The sequence below is a fragment of the Choloepus didactylus genome, chromosome 27, assembly GCF_015220235.1.
Source record: "Choloepus didactylus isolate mChoDid1 chromosome 27, mChoDid1.pri, whole genome shotgun sequence".
In the NCBI taxonomy this organism is placed as follows: Eukaryota; Metazoa; Chordata; class Mammalia; order Pilosa; family Megalonychidae; genus Choloepus; species Choloepus didactylus.
The window spans coordinates 829,677-843,745 of record NC_051333.1 but is presented as its reverse complement, the minus strand read 5'-3'; the positions used below and the strand labels follow the sequence as shown (position 1 = coordinate 843,745).

The 14,069-nt window shown below is 44.5% G+C and overlaps 1 protein-coding gene across 3 annotated transcripts; it reads left to right on the top strand.

Moving 5' to 3' along the window:
- The first annotated feature begins 4,343 nt into the window (after nt 1-4,343).
- Nucleotides 4,344-13,862, top strand: LOC119520966 (zinc finger protein 599-like). 3 transcript variants are annotated; one of them, XM_037818867.1, is made up of 4 exons: nt 4,344-4,578; nt 5,102-5,228; nt 7,497-7,592; nt 12,681-13,862. In XM_037818867.1, exons 1-4 carry the CDS (start codon nt 4,483-4,485, stop codon nt 13,625-13,627), a joined length of 1,266 nt encoding a protein of 421 aa, XP_037674795.1. In that variant the 5' UTR covers nt 4,344-4,482; the 3' UTR covers nt 13,628-13,862. The 3 variants fall into 3 exon arrangements, with proteins under 3 accessions (XP_037674795.1, XP_037674796.1, XP_037674797.1); XM_037818868.1 differs by having other exon boundaries at nt 4,439-4,578; nt 4,862-5,228; XM_037818869.1 differs by having other exon boundaries at nt 4,440-4,578; nt 5,059-5,228.
- Nucleotides 13,863-14,069: the final 207 nt, after the last annotated feature.

The window sequence follows — 14,069 nt, the reverse complement described above, 5'->3', positions numbered from 1 at the left end:
TTGAAGTTGCTCTAGATCTACCACTTCCTACTCACTGCCCAGCATGACTCATCACATGGTCATTTTCCCATTCCAGTTCCTGCCTGCATCTCTTCCAATTCTGCTTGTTCTCTTCCCAGTCCCCACCGCATCCCAGTGGTTCCAGCTTCCGAGAGGCCCAGGGTGCAGGGATGAAGCTTCAGTTTGGGATGCCAAGCAGAAGGGCTGCTTGGACTCACTTCTTTGGGAGACACCCCATCCCTCTGGGTTTAACTCTGATGATGCCTTTCTTGAAGCATCACCCACATTTTGCTGCCTGAGCTTTCCAAGATTTGTTGCGAAAAAGGTTAATGTACAATACAAGATAATTGTGAACGGTGTATGTGAACACGGGGGCAGACTAAATCTGGCCTGTGGTACTTTGCAGCTGTTTGTACCCCAGAAAAGATCATGCTCTTTTTAATCCATTCCTGTGGGTACAGACTAGTTGTAGGTGGGACCTTTTGATTAGGTATTTCAATTGAGATGTGACCCACCTTATAAAAGGTGCATCTTAATCCTCTTACCAGAGTCCTTTATAAGAGAATAAAGGACACAGAACAGAGAGAAACACCCAGAGAAGCTAAGGGAGCCAGAGAAGCTGAGACACAAGGACACACAGAGTAGCTGAGAGAGGAAGTCACTGAAGCCAGAAGCTGAAAGCAGTGAAACCCAGGAGAGAAGGACCAGCGGATGTCACCATGTGCATTGCTATCTGACAGAGGAGCCCAAGATTGCCAGCAGCCTTTCTTCAGAGAAGGTGTCCTCCTATTGATGCCTTAATTTGGATGTTTAATGGCCTTAGAACTGTAAATTGTAAGTTAATAAATCCCTATTGTAAAATCCATGCCATTTCTGGTATATTGAGTTTCATCTGCTTTAGGAAACCAAAACAGGGCTGATGAATGGGAGTAGGATGGCCTGGTCCCCAACCTATAAAACTTCTGAGTAAGACACTCAGGAAGGGCAGTAAAACTTCCAGGAAAATGTTAAAGGAATTTCAGAAGAGTAAGTTAAATCTCTGTATTTGAGACTGATGGATACTTTAAGTTTACCTGGCATCAAAGGAGTTAATGAATTTTAATTTATTGCTGGCAATAATCTGATTGGTTCTATTCTGATCAGAGAGCAAAACATTGCATTATGCCTGATTCCCTTCATTTTTGTATTCTTTGTCATCAAATAATCCACATTTTACAAAGAGATCTGCAAGTGTCACACTGTCTTGCACCATGGCTATTTCTCTCTTGTACCACAATCTATACAAGGAGAATTACATTAAGAATCTGATGAATTTTTATCACCTCCACAGCCGCTACCTGGATAGAGTCATCTGTCCTCTCACCTGAACCACTTTGCTACTTGTCTAAATGGTCTCCAAGCTCATAGCATTAACACTCTAGAGCCCATTCTCAAAACAGGGGCCGGCGTTAGTCATGAGCGACACTGCCGGTTCCTGTCCCTGCCTTGTTCAGATCCCTGTGCTGGCTCCGCAGTGCACTCGGTGTAAAGTGAAGTCTGTACGATGCCCCCGTGCCTGCCTGGGACGGCCGAGCCCCCGCAGCTCTGCGCTTCTCTCCGCTCCTCCTCCCTGGTTCCCTGCCCGTGGTCTGCTTTCTCCCTGCGGAGGGCAGGCGGTTAGCCCTTAGGCGGGAAAGAACCACACTGCTCATCCCTCATCTCTCTCAAGCATTTGTTCAAACACCCTCCTATGGAGGAGGCCTTCCCTCACTCCCTGGGAAATTTTACTTCCATCCTTCCCCCCATACACACGCTGCACTTTCGCTCCTCCTTTCCAATGCATGCAGCACATTTTAATGTACTGTGGACTTCAGTGGTTCTTCTTTCCTCTCTTTCTTCCTTGAAAATAACATTATCCCTGAGAGCAGGGAGCTTTTTCATTTTTGTTTCCATGTCTCACAATGCCTGAAACTGATAGTTGGAAAATATGCTTATTAAACATTCCTTTATTAGGAAGCTCTGCACCCAGCTCGTTCCCGAGGGGCGGGGGAAGGCGGGGCGCGCATGCGCGATAGATGAGCGGGTGGCGGGGCGCGCATGCGCGATAGATGAGCGGGTGGCGCCCGGGCCAGCCTGAGCTGAGCAATTGACAGCGACATGCAGGACCCAAGGCAGTGAGTGGAGTGACATCTTGCAGAAAAAGGACTTCTTGCCCTCAAGGGAAAGTTTGAAAGAACTGGAAAAGGAGGTTGAAGAGGAGGAAGAGCGAGTCCTTCAGCAGTCGGTTGTGAAAACTTTCGAAGACACGACTTTGGAAGAGCTAGAGGATAATGAAGATGAATTTAACGAGGAGGCTCAGCGGGCTACTGAGATGTACAGGCAGCAAAGGCTGGCCGAGGGGAAAGCCACTAAACTAAAGAATGAATGTGGAGAAGTTTTGGAGATCTCAGGAAAGGATTATATCCAAGAAGTTAGCAAAGCTGGATACCCCTCTGTACCCTGATAAATCAACACTTTTCAGTGAAATTGCAAGGAAGTTTCCTGATGTCAAATTTATCAAAGCCATTTCAACCACCTGTATACCCAATGACCCAGATAGGAATCTGCCCACTTGAAGACACGTTACTGTCCTCAGCGCGGTGCCGGGTCCCCAGCAGGGGAGGCAGCGAGTCCGGGGATGACTAGGGCTGCAGCCACGGTAACTTGCTGAGCTTGTTTGATGTGACGAGCCAAAAGAAAATGGAGGGATTTATCTTTCAGTTTTTAGCCTTTTATAATTATGTTTAAAGTCTTATACACCTCAGAAATAATCATTGTTGGGAATCTTATTAAATTTTTTGCCACTTTCTTTTTAAATTTATGATAATCTCTAAAAAAAAATACCCCCCCCCCAAAAAAAAATAGGAAGAAAGAAAAAGAAAAAGAAAAAATAGAAGCCCTGGATTTTTAAAACCCTAGTTGAGCTGGTTTTCTATTAATCTAATCTTAATAGTCTACTTTTTGTCCTTAGTTCCTCAGCTCCGCTTACAGGATAAGATAACAGAATAGCATCAAGAATACCCTATGGCCCAGCGAATCAGTGACTCCCTCCACAAAAGACAAAAGTTTGAGATTCTTGGGGATCAGCCAAGAAAAGAGTCCTGAAGGCCCTACACGTAAGAGCTTGCACATCAAGATCTAAATCTAATCACTGAAGCTGGAACAACAAGATGTGCTCGAGACAACACAGGATTGAGAAATTGCCCGTGCCTCCCCCACAAAGATCCGATGTCATCACTGACCTGACAAAAATGAATCATGCAGCCATTACTTAGTTTTGTACCCCTATCCCCTTTCCTTTACCTATAAAAACCTTAATTCACATGCCCGCTTCGAACTGGTTTTGGGAAGATTCCTCCAGTTCCTTGCAAGTGCACTTGCAATAAATCACCTTTATTCTAAGAGGAATGTTCCTCCTCCGTAGCGCGGGATCAGGCAGGCCCTACTAATGGAAGGAGCCATACTTGCCGCATCAAAACCCAGTAGGTGTTCCCCGAGTGAGGAGAAAACATGACACCACAGTTCTTTCTTGGCTTTTACCATTTTGTTCAAGTAGTCAGTTTTTCAAGAACTAAAAAAGAATCCTTTCTGAATACAAACCCCTTAGTGTGGCCAAATTTCCATCACAGCCACGTACTCAGCTTTGTTCGTTCACTTCCCAAATTTCATGGAGAACTTCACCTTTTTCATCTCACTCAGATATGTCTCCCCAGAGCTATTTCTATCACTATCTTTGAATAATTACATAATCATTATTAATAACTTCAGGAAAACATTAAAAATTGATTCCAATCTCAGTCTGCGTGTAATTGGATAAGAGAATGGTTATTAGCCCACAGGTAGGATTGCACCCACTTTGTTCCTGGGTGACATTATGAAATGGTGTGTCCAGCTGTGCCGCTCGGAGTCTGGAATCATTTGTCTGCAAGCATTCTGGTTGGCAGAGCAGGCTTGCACTCCCCGAAACCTGGACACTGCCCCTTTAAGAAGCGGAGCCCCGCCCCCGTCCTTGAAGGCGGGTTCTTGCAAGTTCCGCGGTGGAGCTAATAACAAGCCTTCGAGAGGAGAAATAACTCCCCTGAAAAAAAAAAAGAAAAGATTAGGTATGGCATATATGTATAACATATCTGTACAATGTTATCACAGTTTTCCAAAGCAAGTAATAAAAAGGAAGGCCCTTTAAATGGCCGGATGCATCGCATCACCCACAAGGCTGGGCATCCTGGGTCTCCGTACGTCCCGCCCCAGCGGAGGAGCCAATGACAGGCCGGGAAATGGGTGCGGGGCGGGACTTCCGGGCCTCTCTTCCTGGTGGTTCAGTTGCGCCGTGGGGAGTGTGACAGCTGGGTCGCGGCGTGCACCCGAGCGCTGCGCTGGGTCGGTTTTCCGGGCGGTTTTTCGGCGCCGAAAGGGGAATGCCCGTGGGCAGCGTTGGACCCACCCCCGGGCCTCTGTTAGACCTGGATGAGGAGTCAGCTGAGCCCTCGGGAGCCCCGCGGCCCCCGGGCGCCCCGTGTCTCGGCCCCTCGCTCCCCAGATTGTCTGATGGACCCGGCGCAGGTGAGTGGACGGTGTTCCAAGCCCTCACCTGATCGGACTCCCTCTCCCATGGCTCAGTCCCTCGATATGGGAGATGGTGTTATCCAGGATTATTTGATTTTTCTAACCCGTGCCGTTGGGTCTGGGGGACCTGGGGAGGGGAGGCAGGTGGTCCCTCCTGGCCCAGGATCCTGAATCCAGCCCAGCAGTCGTGAGTGGAGATTCCTATTCCTGCAAACCAGTGGGATGCGGTGTGGAAGGGTGAAATGGGACTTTTCAGAATTCCCGTACCCCCTTGTTTTAGCATTACCTACCTGCAAGGAGGAGTGCAGGCTGCAGAGTCCGGAGACCTCACTGTGGATTCTGGCCACGACCCTTCCCAAGCTGTGGCCTTGAACGCTGCCCTTGGCCTCCCTTTCTTTGATTCTGAAGTGGGAATGTTAACAGTGCCATCACCTGCTTGTGGGGACTAGGGAGGGCACATGCATATGTATCGCCCAGTACCCAGCAGGGCCCCCGAGGCTGCCGCTGTTTCACCTTCCAGATGTCCGTGACCTTGGAGGACGTGGCCGTGTTCTTCACCCAGGAGGAGTGGGGGCAGCTGGACCTGGCCCAGAGGACCCTGTACTGGGAGGTGATGCTGGAGACCTGCAGGCTCTTGTCCTCACTGGGTAAGGCCTCACCACAGCTCCATGTAGGGCACCTGCAGCCTCTTCAGTCTACTGTTTTTTTTTTTTTTTTTTTTTGGTTTTTATAAAAGGAGGTTTATTTGTTTACACAGTTACAGTCTTAAGGCCATAACGTGTCAAAGGTAAACACATCAGCAATCGGGTACCTTCACTGGAGGATGGTCAGTGGTGTCCGGAAAACCTCCGTTAGCTGGGAAGGCACGTGGCTGGCGTCTGCTCTAAAGTTCTGGTTTCAAAATGGCTTTCTCCCAGGATGTTCCTCTCTAGGCTGCAGTTCCTCAAAAATGTCACTTTTAGTTGTACTTGGGATATCTGTCCTCTTTCAACGTTCCTCTCTTGGCTTCTCTGGAGCAAGAGTCTGCTTTCAATGGCCATCTTCAAACTGTCTCTCATCTGCAGCTCCTGTGCTTTCTTCAAACTGTCCCTCTTGGCTGTAGCTCCTCTTCAAAACATCACTCACAGCTGCACTGAGTTCCCTCTGCCCATCAGCTCATTTATATGGCTCCAGTGATCAAGGCCCACCCTAAATGGGTAGGGCCATGCCTCCATGGAAATATCTCATCAGAGTTATCACCTATAGTTGAGTGGGGCACAACTCCATGGAAACACTCAAAGAATCACAATCTAATCAAAACTGATAAATCTGCCCACACAAGATTACATCAAAGATAATGGTGTTTGGGGGGACATAATACATTCAAACCGGCACACTGGGGAAGAGCATTTCCAGGCAGTGGGAACAGCCCATGCAAAGGCTTGAGGCAGGAGCATGCCAGGTAGTCTACTCTTTCTCTAGAAGGCTCTGCAGGCCGCCCTCCCCCTCTCCACGGCTCCACCCTGTTCCGGTCTCACCTCTTCCTGACTGCTCTTCCCGCCTTCATCAGGGATTTTGAGCAGGAAACGTAGTCCACCTGAAGACTACTCAAATACCGAAGAGAAGGATTTATTAGAAGGAAATGGAGGTGTCTTGTGCAAACCAAGGATGGTATGTTCAGCCAGGCATTGTGAGGACCAGAAAACTGGGAAGTGAGAGAACCGTAGATAAATGGTTCATGGTCTCTCCTCTTAATTTCTTCTTGTGGGTCTGCTTGTTCTGTTCTCTGCAGATTGAACTTTCTTTCTCAAGAGTTGATGACTGAAAGTGGCTGCTCTGGCCCTCATTCTTGGAGACCCCCAGATATTTTGTCTCTACTTCTCTCTGTATCCTTATATCATGTCTCTTTCTGTCCATCTCACCGTCTCTGCATGTATGTTGTAGAAGGAAACAGTCTCCCAAGCCTACACCTCCTTCAACCTCTACCCAGTTCCCAGCACAGGCACTAATTCCTCCTCCCATGAGAGTAAATCTGACTTGCCCAACTTGGTTGGATCAAGTGTCCCCAGGGCCCATTTTGCAGGGTCAAGGCTGATGCATAGTTCTTCTAGAAGGGGATAGGTTAGAAAGACCACCAGGAAACATTTGTCATCAGTGCCACCCCGTTAGATTCTAAGCAACACAATGCCAGGTAAAAGTCTTCTCTCACTCCTGGTGACTGTGGTCATCCTTTGTTTCCGATATCTTGGGCCACGATCCTCCACTGATAAGGGAAATGACTTTACATGGTACACATGTGTATTAACAGATGACACAGATGAACAATCTGAGAAAACCTTTTTTCCCTCCTCCTCTTTCATCTTGTTCTTTAATAGAAGAATAGAATTTTCATTAATTACTGGGTCGCTAGTGCCCCGTGACTATTGCTAATCACCTTTTACCAGATGTAGCTCAAGCTAACTGGGATTTGATATCATGATTTTGATTTCATTGTTGTATTTTATGGTAACTAACCATTTGTGTTTAGTGACTGTGATTTATACATTTATTAGAGCTGTGTGAGATTCCCTTTTTGAGTTAATGTATATAACTAAAATAACATGTTGATCTGTATTAAGAGAAGGAATTATTAATAATGGTCATCGCTAGCATTCCATGAAAGCTAAGTTCCATGTCCCATGGCTGCATCTGAACAGTCTGGGTTCTGTAGCATGGAGCTCAGGGGCACAGATGCTTCCTAGACATCCAGCAGCACCTTCTAGTCCCTAGTGATGACAGGTGGTTTCCCATTAGTTTTCCTGGTTACGCATCAGCTCCCTTTTCCTCTTAGATGATACAGCTTCATTCCTCTGTTCAGTCCCCATCCTGAAGAACCGGATTGGATTGATACATTTCTTTGAACAATACCTATGCTTTGCTTCCTATCTCATGAACAGGGTATCCTGTTCCAAAAATAGAGCTGATCTACCTACTGGAACACGGGCAGGAGATGAAGACGACAAAGAGAGGCCTCTCCCAAAGCATGTGTGCAGGTGAGCAGCCGCTTGCTGGCAGACAGGGATCATGGTCGCCTTCAGTACACGTGGACCTCTGCTTCTGGAATGTAATAGGAATCCTATTACATCCTCCCTTAGGACCCGGGTGGCCATGGAGCCCATTCATGTGTGGTCCCTCTGTCATCCCATTCCTTTTACACTCTTCACTGCCACTCCGTAATGGACCTGTAGTAGTATGTGGGAGTCAGGCTCTGAACTCCAGCTCCTTGGTCTCAAAATCTGCCTTGTACCTCACTAGCCTTGTGACCCTGGGCTGATGTATATCGTTCATTGTCCTCTGGGTATAAGATTGGCTAAATGCATGCTACTGCTGTGACAGATGAACTCTAAAATCTCTTGGCTCAGCACATCAAAAAGTCTGGTGGATTCGCGGAGGGGGTCTTTACCATAGTTATTCAGGTGCCTTCCTTGGTCACGATATATGACCTTTTGGTTTCCTTGGCATTCAGCTGGCACAGGCCAAATAAGTGAGGCAGGGGAGAAGTCACAGAGACTTCTATACCCATGCCACATTCACTCACGTTCTAATGACATGAAATAGCATTTTTTCACAGTAGAGTGCACACAGCTGGGAAATGTAGTTTAGTTCTGTGTTCAAGAAGAGGAGCATATGGGCTTGACGAACCACTGTCCAGTCTGCTATCCTCAGTCTACTCTTGAAAAATAGTGTAGAACAGTCTATATCAATGGGCTCTTTAAGGGATGATTAGATAATACTTGAAACTGCTTTTCACAGTGCCTGACCCATAGTAATCGGCTCAAAAGAAGTTAGCTATTGGGATATTCATGTAATAGTGTTAATCATAATGAATAATTATGTATTATGCTCTCTTCTGGGCTCAGAGGAAAGGTTCTCTTCCTCTCCAAATTACTCTTTGCCTGTGCTCTGCATCCCAGCCTTCCCCACCTTCCCTAGTCAGCCAGCCATTCTCCCCTTTGGTCACCAGACATAATCACTACCCTTAAAGATGATCATAGGGAACTCTGCAACCTTCACCCGCTAAAGGATGAGAGTGTTGCCCTCAAACTACCTCCGTCTATGCCCTTCTTTCCCTTCCCTACTTGGTCTCACTCACAGAGATAACTGCTTTCTTCAACTTTTCATTTATTATTTTACTTATATTGTTGGGAAGTTTGTAATTACAAATTCAATGTCTTTGGTAGATACAGGGCTACTCAGATTATCTATTTTTTCTAGTGTCAGTTTTGTTATTTGTCCACTGCACTTGAAACTGCCCACTTCATGTAAACTGTCTACTTTTAACATTTTTTTTTGAACAATTATATAGTCACAGGAGGTTGCGATGGTAGTAGAGAGCGGTCCCATGTCACCTTCAACCAATTTCAATAAATGATTCTATCTTAATCATAGTCATGGTACAATATTAAAACCAGGAATCTGACCTTGGTACAGTATGTGGGTATAGTTCTGTGCCATTTTATCACATGAGTACCTTCACATAACTGCTACTGCTGTTAGATACAGAATTATTCTAACACCTCTTGCTCTCCCACTGAATAGTCAACCCTAAACCCCTTCACCACCTACATCCTCACAAATGCACACAACTGATTTGCAAAGGACCAAATGCAATTCAATAGCAGCAGAATATGCTTTTCATCAAATGGTGCTGTAACAATTAAATATCATGGGTATCATAGCCAAGAAGATAAATGCGTAAAATGAAATATAGCTTAAACATACATCATAATACAAAAATTCTCTCAAAATTACAGGTTTAATCATAAAAGGTTGAACAATAAAACTTTGAAGAAAATATAAGAAATCTCTGGGACCTAGGACTTGTTGATGAGTTCTTAGACGTGACACCAAAAGCACTATCTATAAAAGAAAATATTGGACTTCATCAAAATAAAAGGCTGTGGCTCTCCCAAAGACCATCTTAAGGGGACAAAATACAGAATACGGTATCGTTCTAGTTTGGTAATGCTGCTGGAATGCAAGACACCTGAGATGGATTGGCTTTTATAAAGGGGGTTTATCTGGTTACACAGTTACAGTCTTAAGGCCACGAAGTGTCCAAGGTAACACATCAGCAATCGGGTACCTTCACTGGAGGATGGCCAGTGGTGTCTGGAAAACCTCTGTTAGCTGGGAAGGCACGTGGCTGGCATCTGCTCCAAAGTTCTGGTTTCAAAATGGCTTTCTCCCAGGACATTCCTCTCTAGGCTTCTGCTCCTCAAAAATGTCACTCTCAGTTGCTCTTGGGACGTTTGTCCTCTCTTAGCTTCTCTGGACCAAAAGTCTGCTTTCAACAGCCGTCTTCAAACAGTCTCTCATCTGCAGCTCCTCTCGAAGGTTCTGTGTGTTCTTCCAAGTGTCCCTCTTGGCTGTGGCAGCTTGCCCCTTCTGTCTGAGCTTACACAGTGCTCCAGCAATTTAATTCAGACCCACCCTGCATGGGCGGGGCCACGCCTCCATGGAAATTATCCAATCAGAGTCATCACCCTCAGTTGGGTGGGGCACATCTCCATGGAAACACTCAAAGAATTACAATCTAATTAACACTGATATGTCTGCCCACACAAGATTACATCAAAAACAATGACATTTTGGGGGACACAATACATTCAAACTGGCACAGGTATGTACAAAACAATATCTTGAGAAAATATCTTAAAATAATAGTGTATATAGAATATATAAATAATTTGCAAAACTCAACAGTAAAAATCAAACAGTCCCATTAGAAGATGAGCAAACAACATGAAGTGGTGTTTCAATAAAGAGTGTACATGAATGACAAATATGCCCTTGAAAAGATTTTCAACATCATTAGCCATTAAGAAAATGCAAATTAAGACCACTACACTCTTATTACAACAGCCAGAATAAAGAATTGTGACAATGCCAAGTACTGGTGAGGGTGCAGTCAAATTGGATCTCTCTTGTATTTGTGTTGGGAAACTTAAAATAGTAGAGTCATTCTAGAAAATGACTCTTTACAATTGTTTTTCCATACATATAGGTATGTGTATACCTAAAATATATATGGTGTAGTTATATCTTTTTTCAACTTTATTAACAGTGTCATAGTTCAAGTAGTTATCTAGGATTTGATTGTGTTTATTCAGTATTATGTTAATAAGATTCTTGATGTGTGTAGCTGTAGGTCATTCATTTTTTTCTGCTCTAAAATATTCCACTGCGTAAATATACAACAATGTATTACTCCATTCTCCAGGGTATTTACCAGTGTTCCCATTGAAAATTCATAAATTGTCCACATACATTTGGTCATAGGTCTAGGACTAGAATTATTAGTTTATAAGGAATGCAAATAAACTTTTTGAAGAGGTTATTCCAATTTACATTTTGTCCAGCAATTTACAGGAGATTCGTTGATCCATACCATCTCCAATATTTGATATTTTCTGCCTTCTTAGTATTTGTCAGTTGAATGCATACAAAAGTATCTCTTTGTGGTCTTGACTTGCATATCCTTTATTAATAGGTAAGTTGAGCAGCTCTTCATATGTTTTTCAGCCACATGTGCATCTTCTGTGGAATGTCAGTTCATGATCTTTTGCCCATGTTTCTGTTTAGTTGTCTGCTCTTCTCTTTTTGATCTGGCACAATTCTTTATATATACTTAGTACTAATCTTTTATCAGTTATATGTGTTTGTATTATTCTAGCCTTCCCCTTGTAGTCCAATTCTCTTTAAAATATCTTGTTGAAAAGAAATTCCCACTTGTTTACGTCAATTTATTAGTTTCTTCTTTAGTGATAAGTACCTTTTTGTCTTAGTTAGGAAATCTTTCCATCCTCTACTATCTAAAGATACTCATTTTAATTTTCTAATAGAATATTTGACACTCAAGAATTAAACAAGCTGAAGTTGATTTTGTGCTGGGTATAAGGTAGGAAAGTACTTCTGATTTTCCCCATTTAGGGAAGCAATTTTTATAGCTCCATTTGTTAAATAATCCCTTCTTTTCCCACTGATGCTGTGCTACCTCAGCCATCTAACAAAGCCCATATATGTATGAGGCAACTTCTAAGCTCTCTATTTTTCCATTGCTAGTGTTTCTTATCTCTATCTCCCTACCACACTGTCTTGTGTCTGTAACCTCATAATCTTAATATCTGGTAGGAAAGCTCCCCCCCCCCTTATTCTTTTTCAGGGACATTCTTGGATTTTTCTTTTCTATATTCAAGATTCTTATCAATTTTCGTGGAAAAAAAATGCTGGGGAGATTTTATCTGGAGTTGTACTGAATTTCAAGATGATTTGGAGAGAATTGACATCATTTTAGTATTAATATCTTGATACATATAGATCTTTAATTTTCTGCATCTAGATTATGCATTGTTAGTCTTTTCACCTGATTCTCATGAAAAGATGCATTATCACTCCAGATCCTGCTTACCTTTGCCGGTAACTCCTTTCTTGGCAGTGGCAGTGGCCATCCCTACAGCTACCCAAGCCAGGACCCTAGCACTTGCTTCCTGTCTTCCCTGTCTGCCTCTCCTTCATCTTTTTTCCCATCCTCACATTCCTAGCAGTTTCCTGGGCCTCTGGGATTCTCTCGGGACTCTGCCTCTTTGTCCATTCTGTCTCCTTTGGGCTGCAGTGCCCTCCCACTTCTTTGATCTGGCATCTCTTACTTCTCTGTTAGGACTCAGTGCACTGGAGACCTCTTCCGGGAAGCCTTCCTGGTCTCTCTGTCTTTCCATCTCTCTGTCTTCTCCCAGGACAGGTGCCTCTGCTGCGCTCTTGTAGCTCCCTGAGACACGTCTCTGGAGCACAGCAGCCACCAGCATTGTCATCATTGCTCTGTCTGTCTTCTGCATTCTGGTGTGTGAGGAGGTTTCTCCACTCCAGAGTCTCTGTCTTCAGACCCAGATTCTTTGGGGCTTCTTTGGTGTCGAGTCAAAAACAGAAAAGGAAGAACTTGCAAGCCTGAGTCCCAGAGATGTCCAAGCACAGTTGGCATGAGAGGTACCACGTTCATCCTTATTGTGCCGTTGAAGAGGTGATTTTGTTTCTTCTGTTTTGTTATCACTAATAAGCCCCTTTGGGTATTATATTCCCTTCAGGTAACAAAACAAAAACCGTGACCTCAGAGCCTGCTGCTGTGCAGCTGGTCTTGCCTGGGGAAGACTCGGTCCAGAAACGACGGGCTCAGGCAGCCTCACGAGCTTCCACGATGGCTCCTCTCAGGGAACAGAATGGGCTGTGGGAAAAGCAGGAAAGGCATTTGAAGACAGGGACACTGGCCCTCAAGGAGGTCCACCCTGGGAAGATCAGCCCTGAACAAGATACTTTGGGAACAGATGATAGTCTGTGCTCGAGGGATTTGCAGGATCGAGTTTGTCCAGGAGATGCTCTATATCAACAGGACTCTCATGGCCCAGGTGAAGATACCTTGATTCATGCAGGGAAGAATCTCTACAAATGCACAGTGTGTGGGAAAGAGTTCAATAGGAATTGCTTTCTTGTTCAACATCAGTGGATTCACAAGGGAGTGAACCCCTACGAGTGCATTGATTGTCGAAAAGCCTTTGGCGAGATGGAAGACTTCATTCAACACACGATGATTCACGCTGAGGAAGAGCCATTCAGGTGTTTTAAGTGTGGGACTGCCTGCACCTGCAGGTCTGAGCTCATTCAACACCAGTGGGTTCACACTGGAAAGAAGCCCTATGAATGCATCAGTTGTAGGAATACCTCCCACCTCCACCCCACTTTTGCCCCGCGTAGTAGGACACATGCAAGAAAAAAATCCTCTTTGTGCAAAGAATGTGGAAAAACCTTTTGTCACAGCTACTCCTTAAATCGCCACATGAGGATTCACACTGGCGAGAAACTGTATGCGTGCAGTAAATGTGGGAAGGTCTTCACTGTACCCTCTGCTTTAGCTGCTCATGAAAGGACCCACAGTGGTGAAAAACCCTTTGGGTGCAAAGAATGTGAGAAAGCCTTTTGTCACAAAGCTTCCTTAATTAAGCACATGGAAGACTCACACTGGAGAAAAGCCCTGTGAATGCAGTGAATGTGTCTTAGTGTGTCAAGAAGGAGTGTTGGATTTTGTTAAATGCCTTTTTCTGCATCAGTTGAGATGGTCATGTGGTTTCTTTCCTTCGTTCTGTTCATGTGGTGCATTACATCAATGGATTTTCTTATGTTGAACCACCCTTGCATACCATGAGTTAATCCCACTTGATTGTGGTGTATAATTCTTTTTATATGCCGTTGGATTTGGTTTGCTAGTATTTTGTTGAGGATTTTTGCAATCTATGTTTGTAAGAGATATTGGTCTGTAATTTTCTTCCAGTATCTTCATCTGGCTTTGATATGAGGGTGATGTTGGCCTCATAGAATGAATTAGGGAGTGTTCCCTCCTTCAGTTTTTTGGAAGTTTCAACAGAGTTGGAGTTAAGTCTTGATATGTTTGCAAAAATTCCCTGTGAAGCCATATGGTCCTG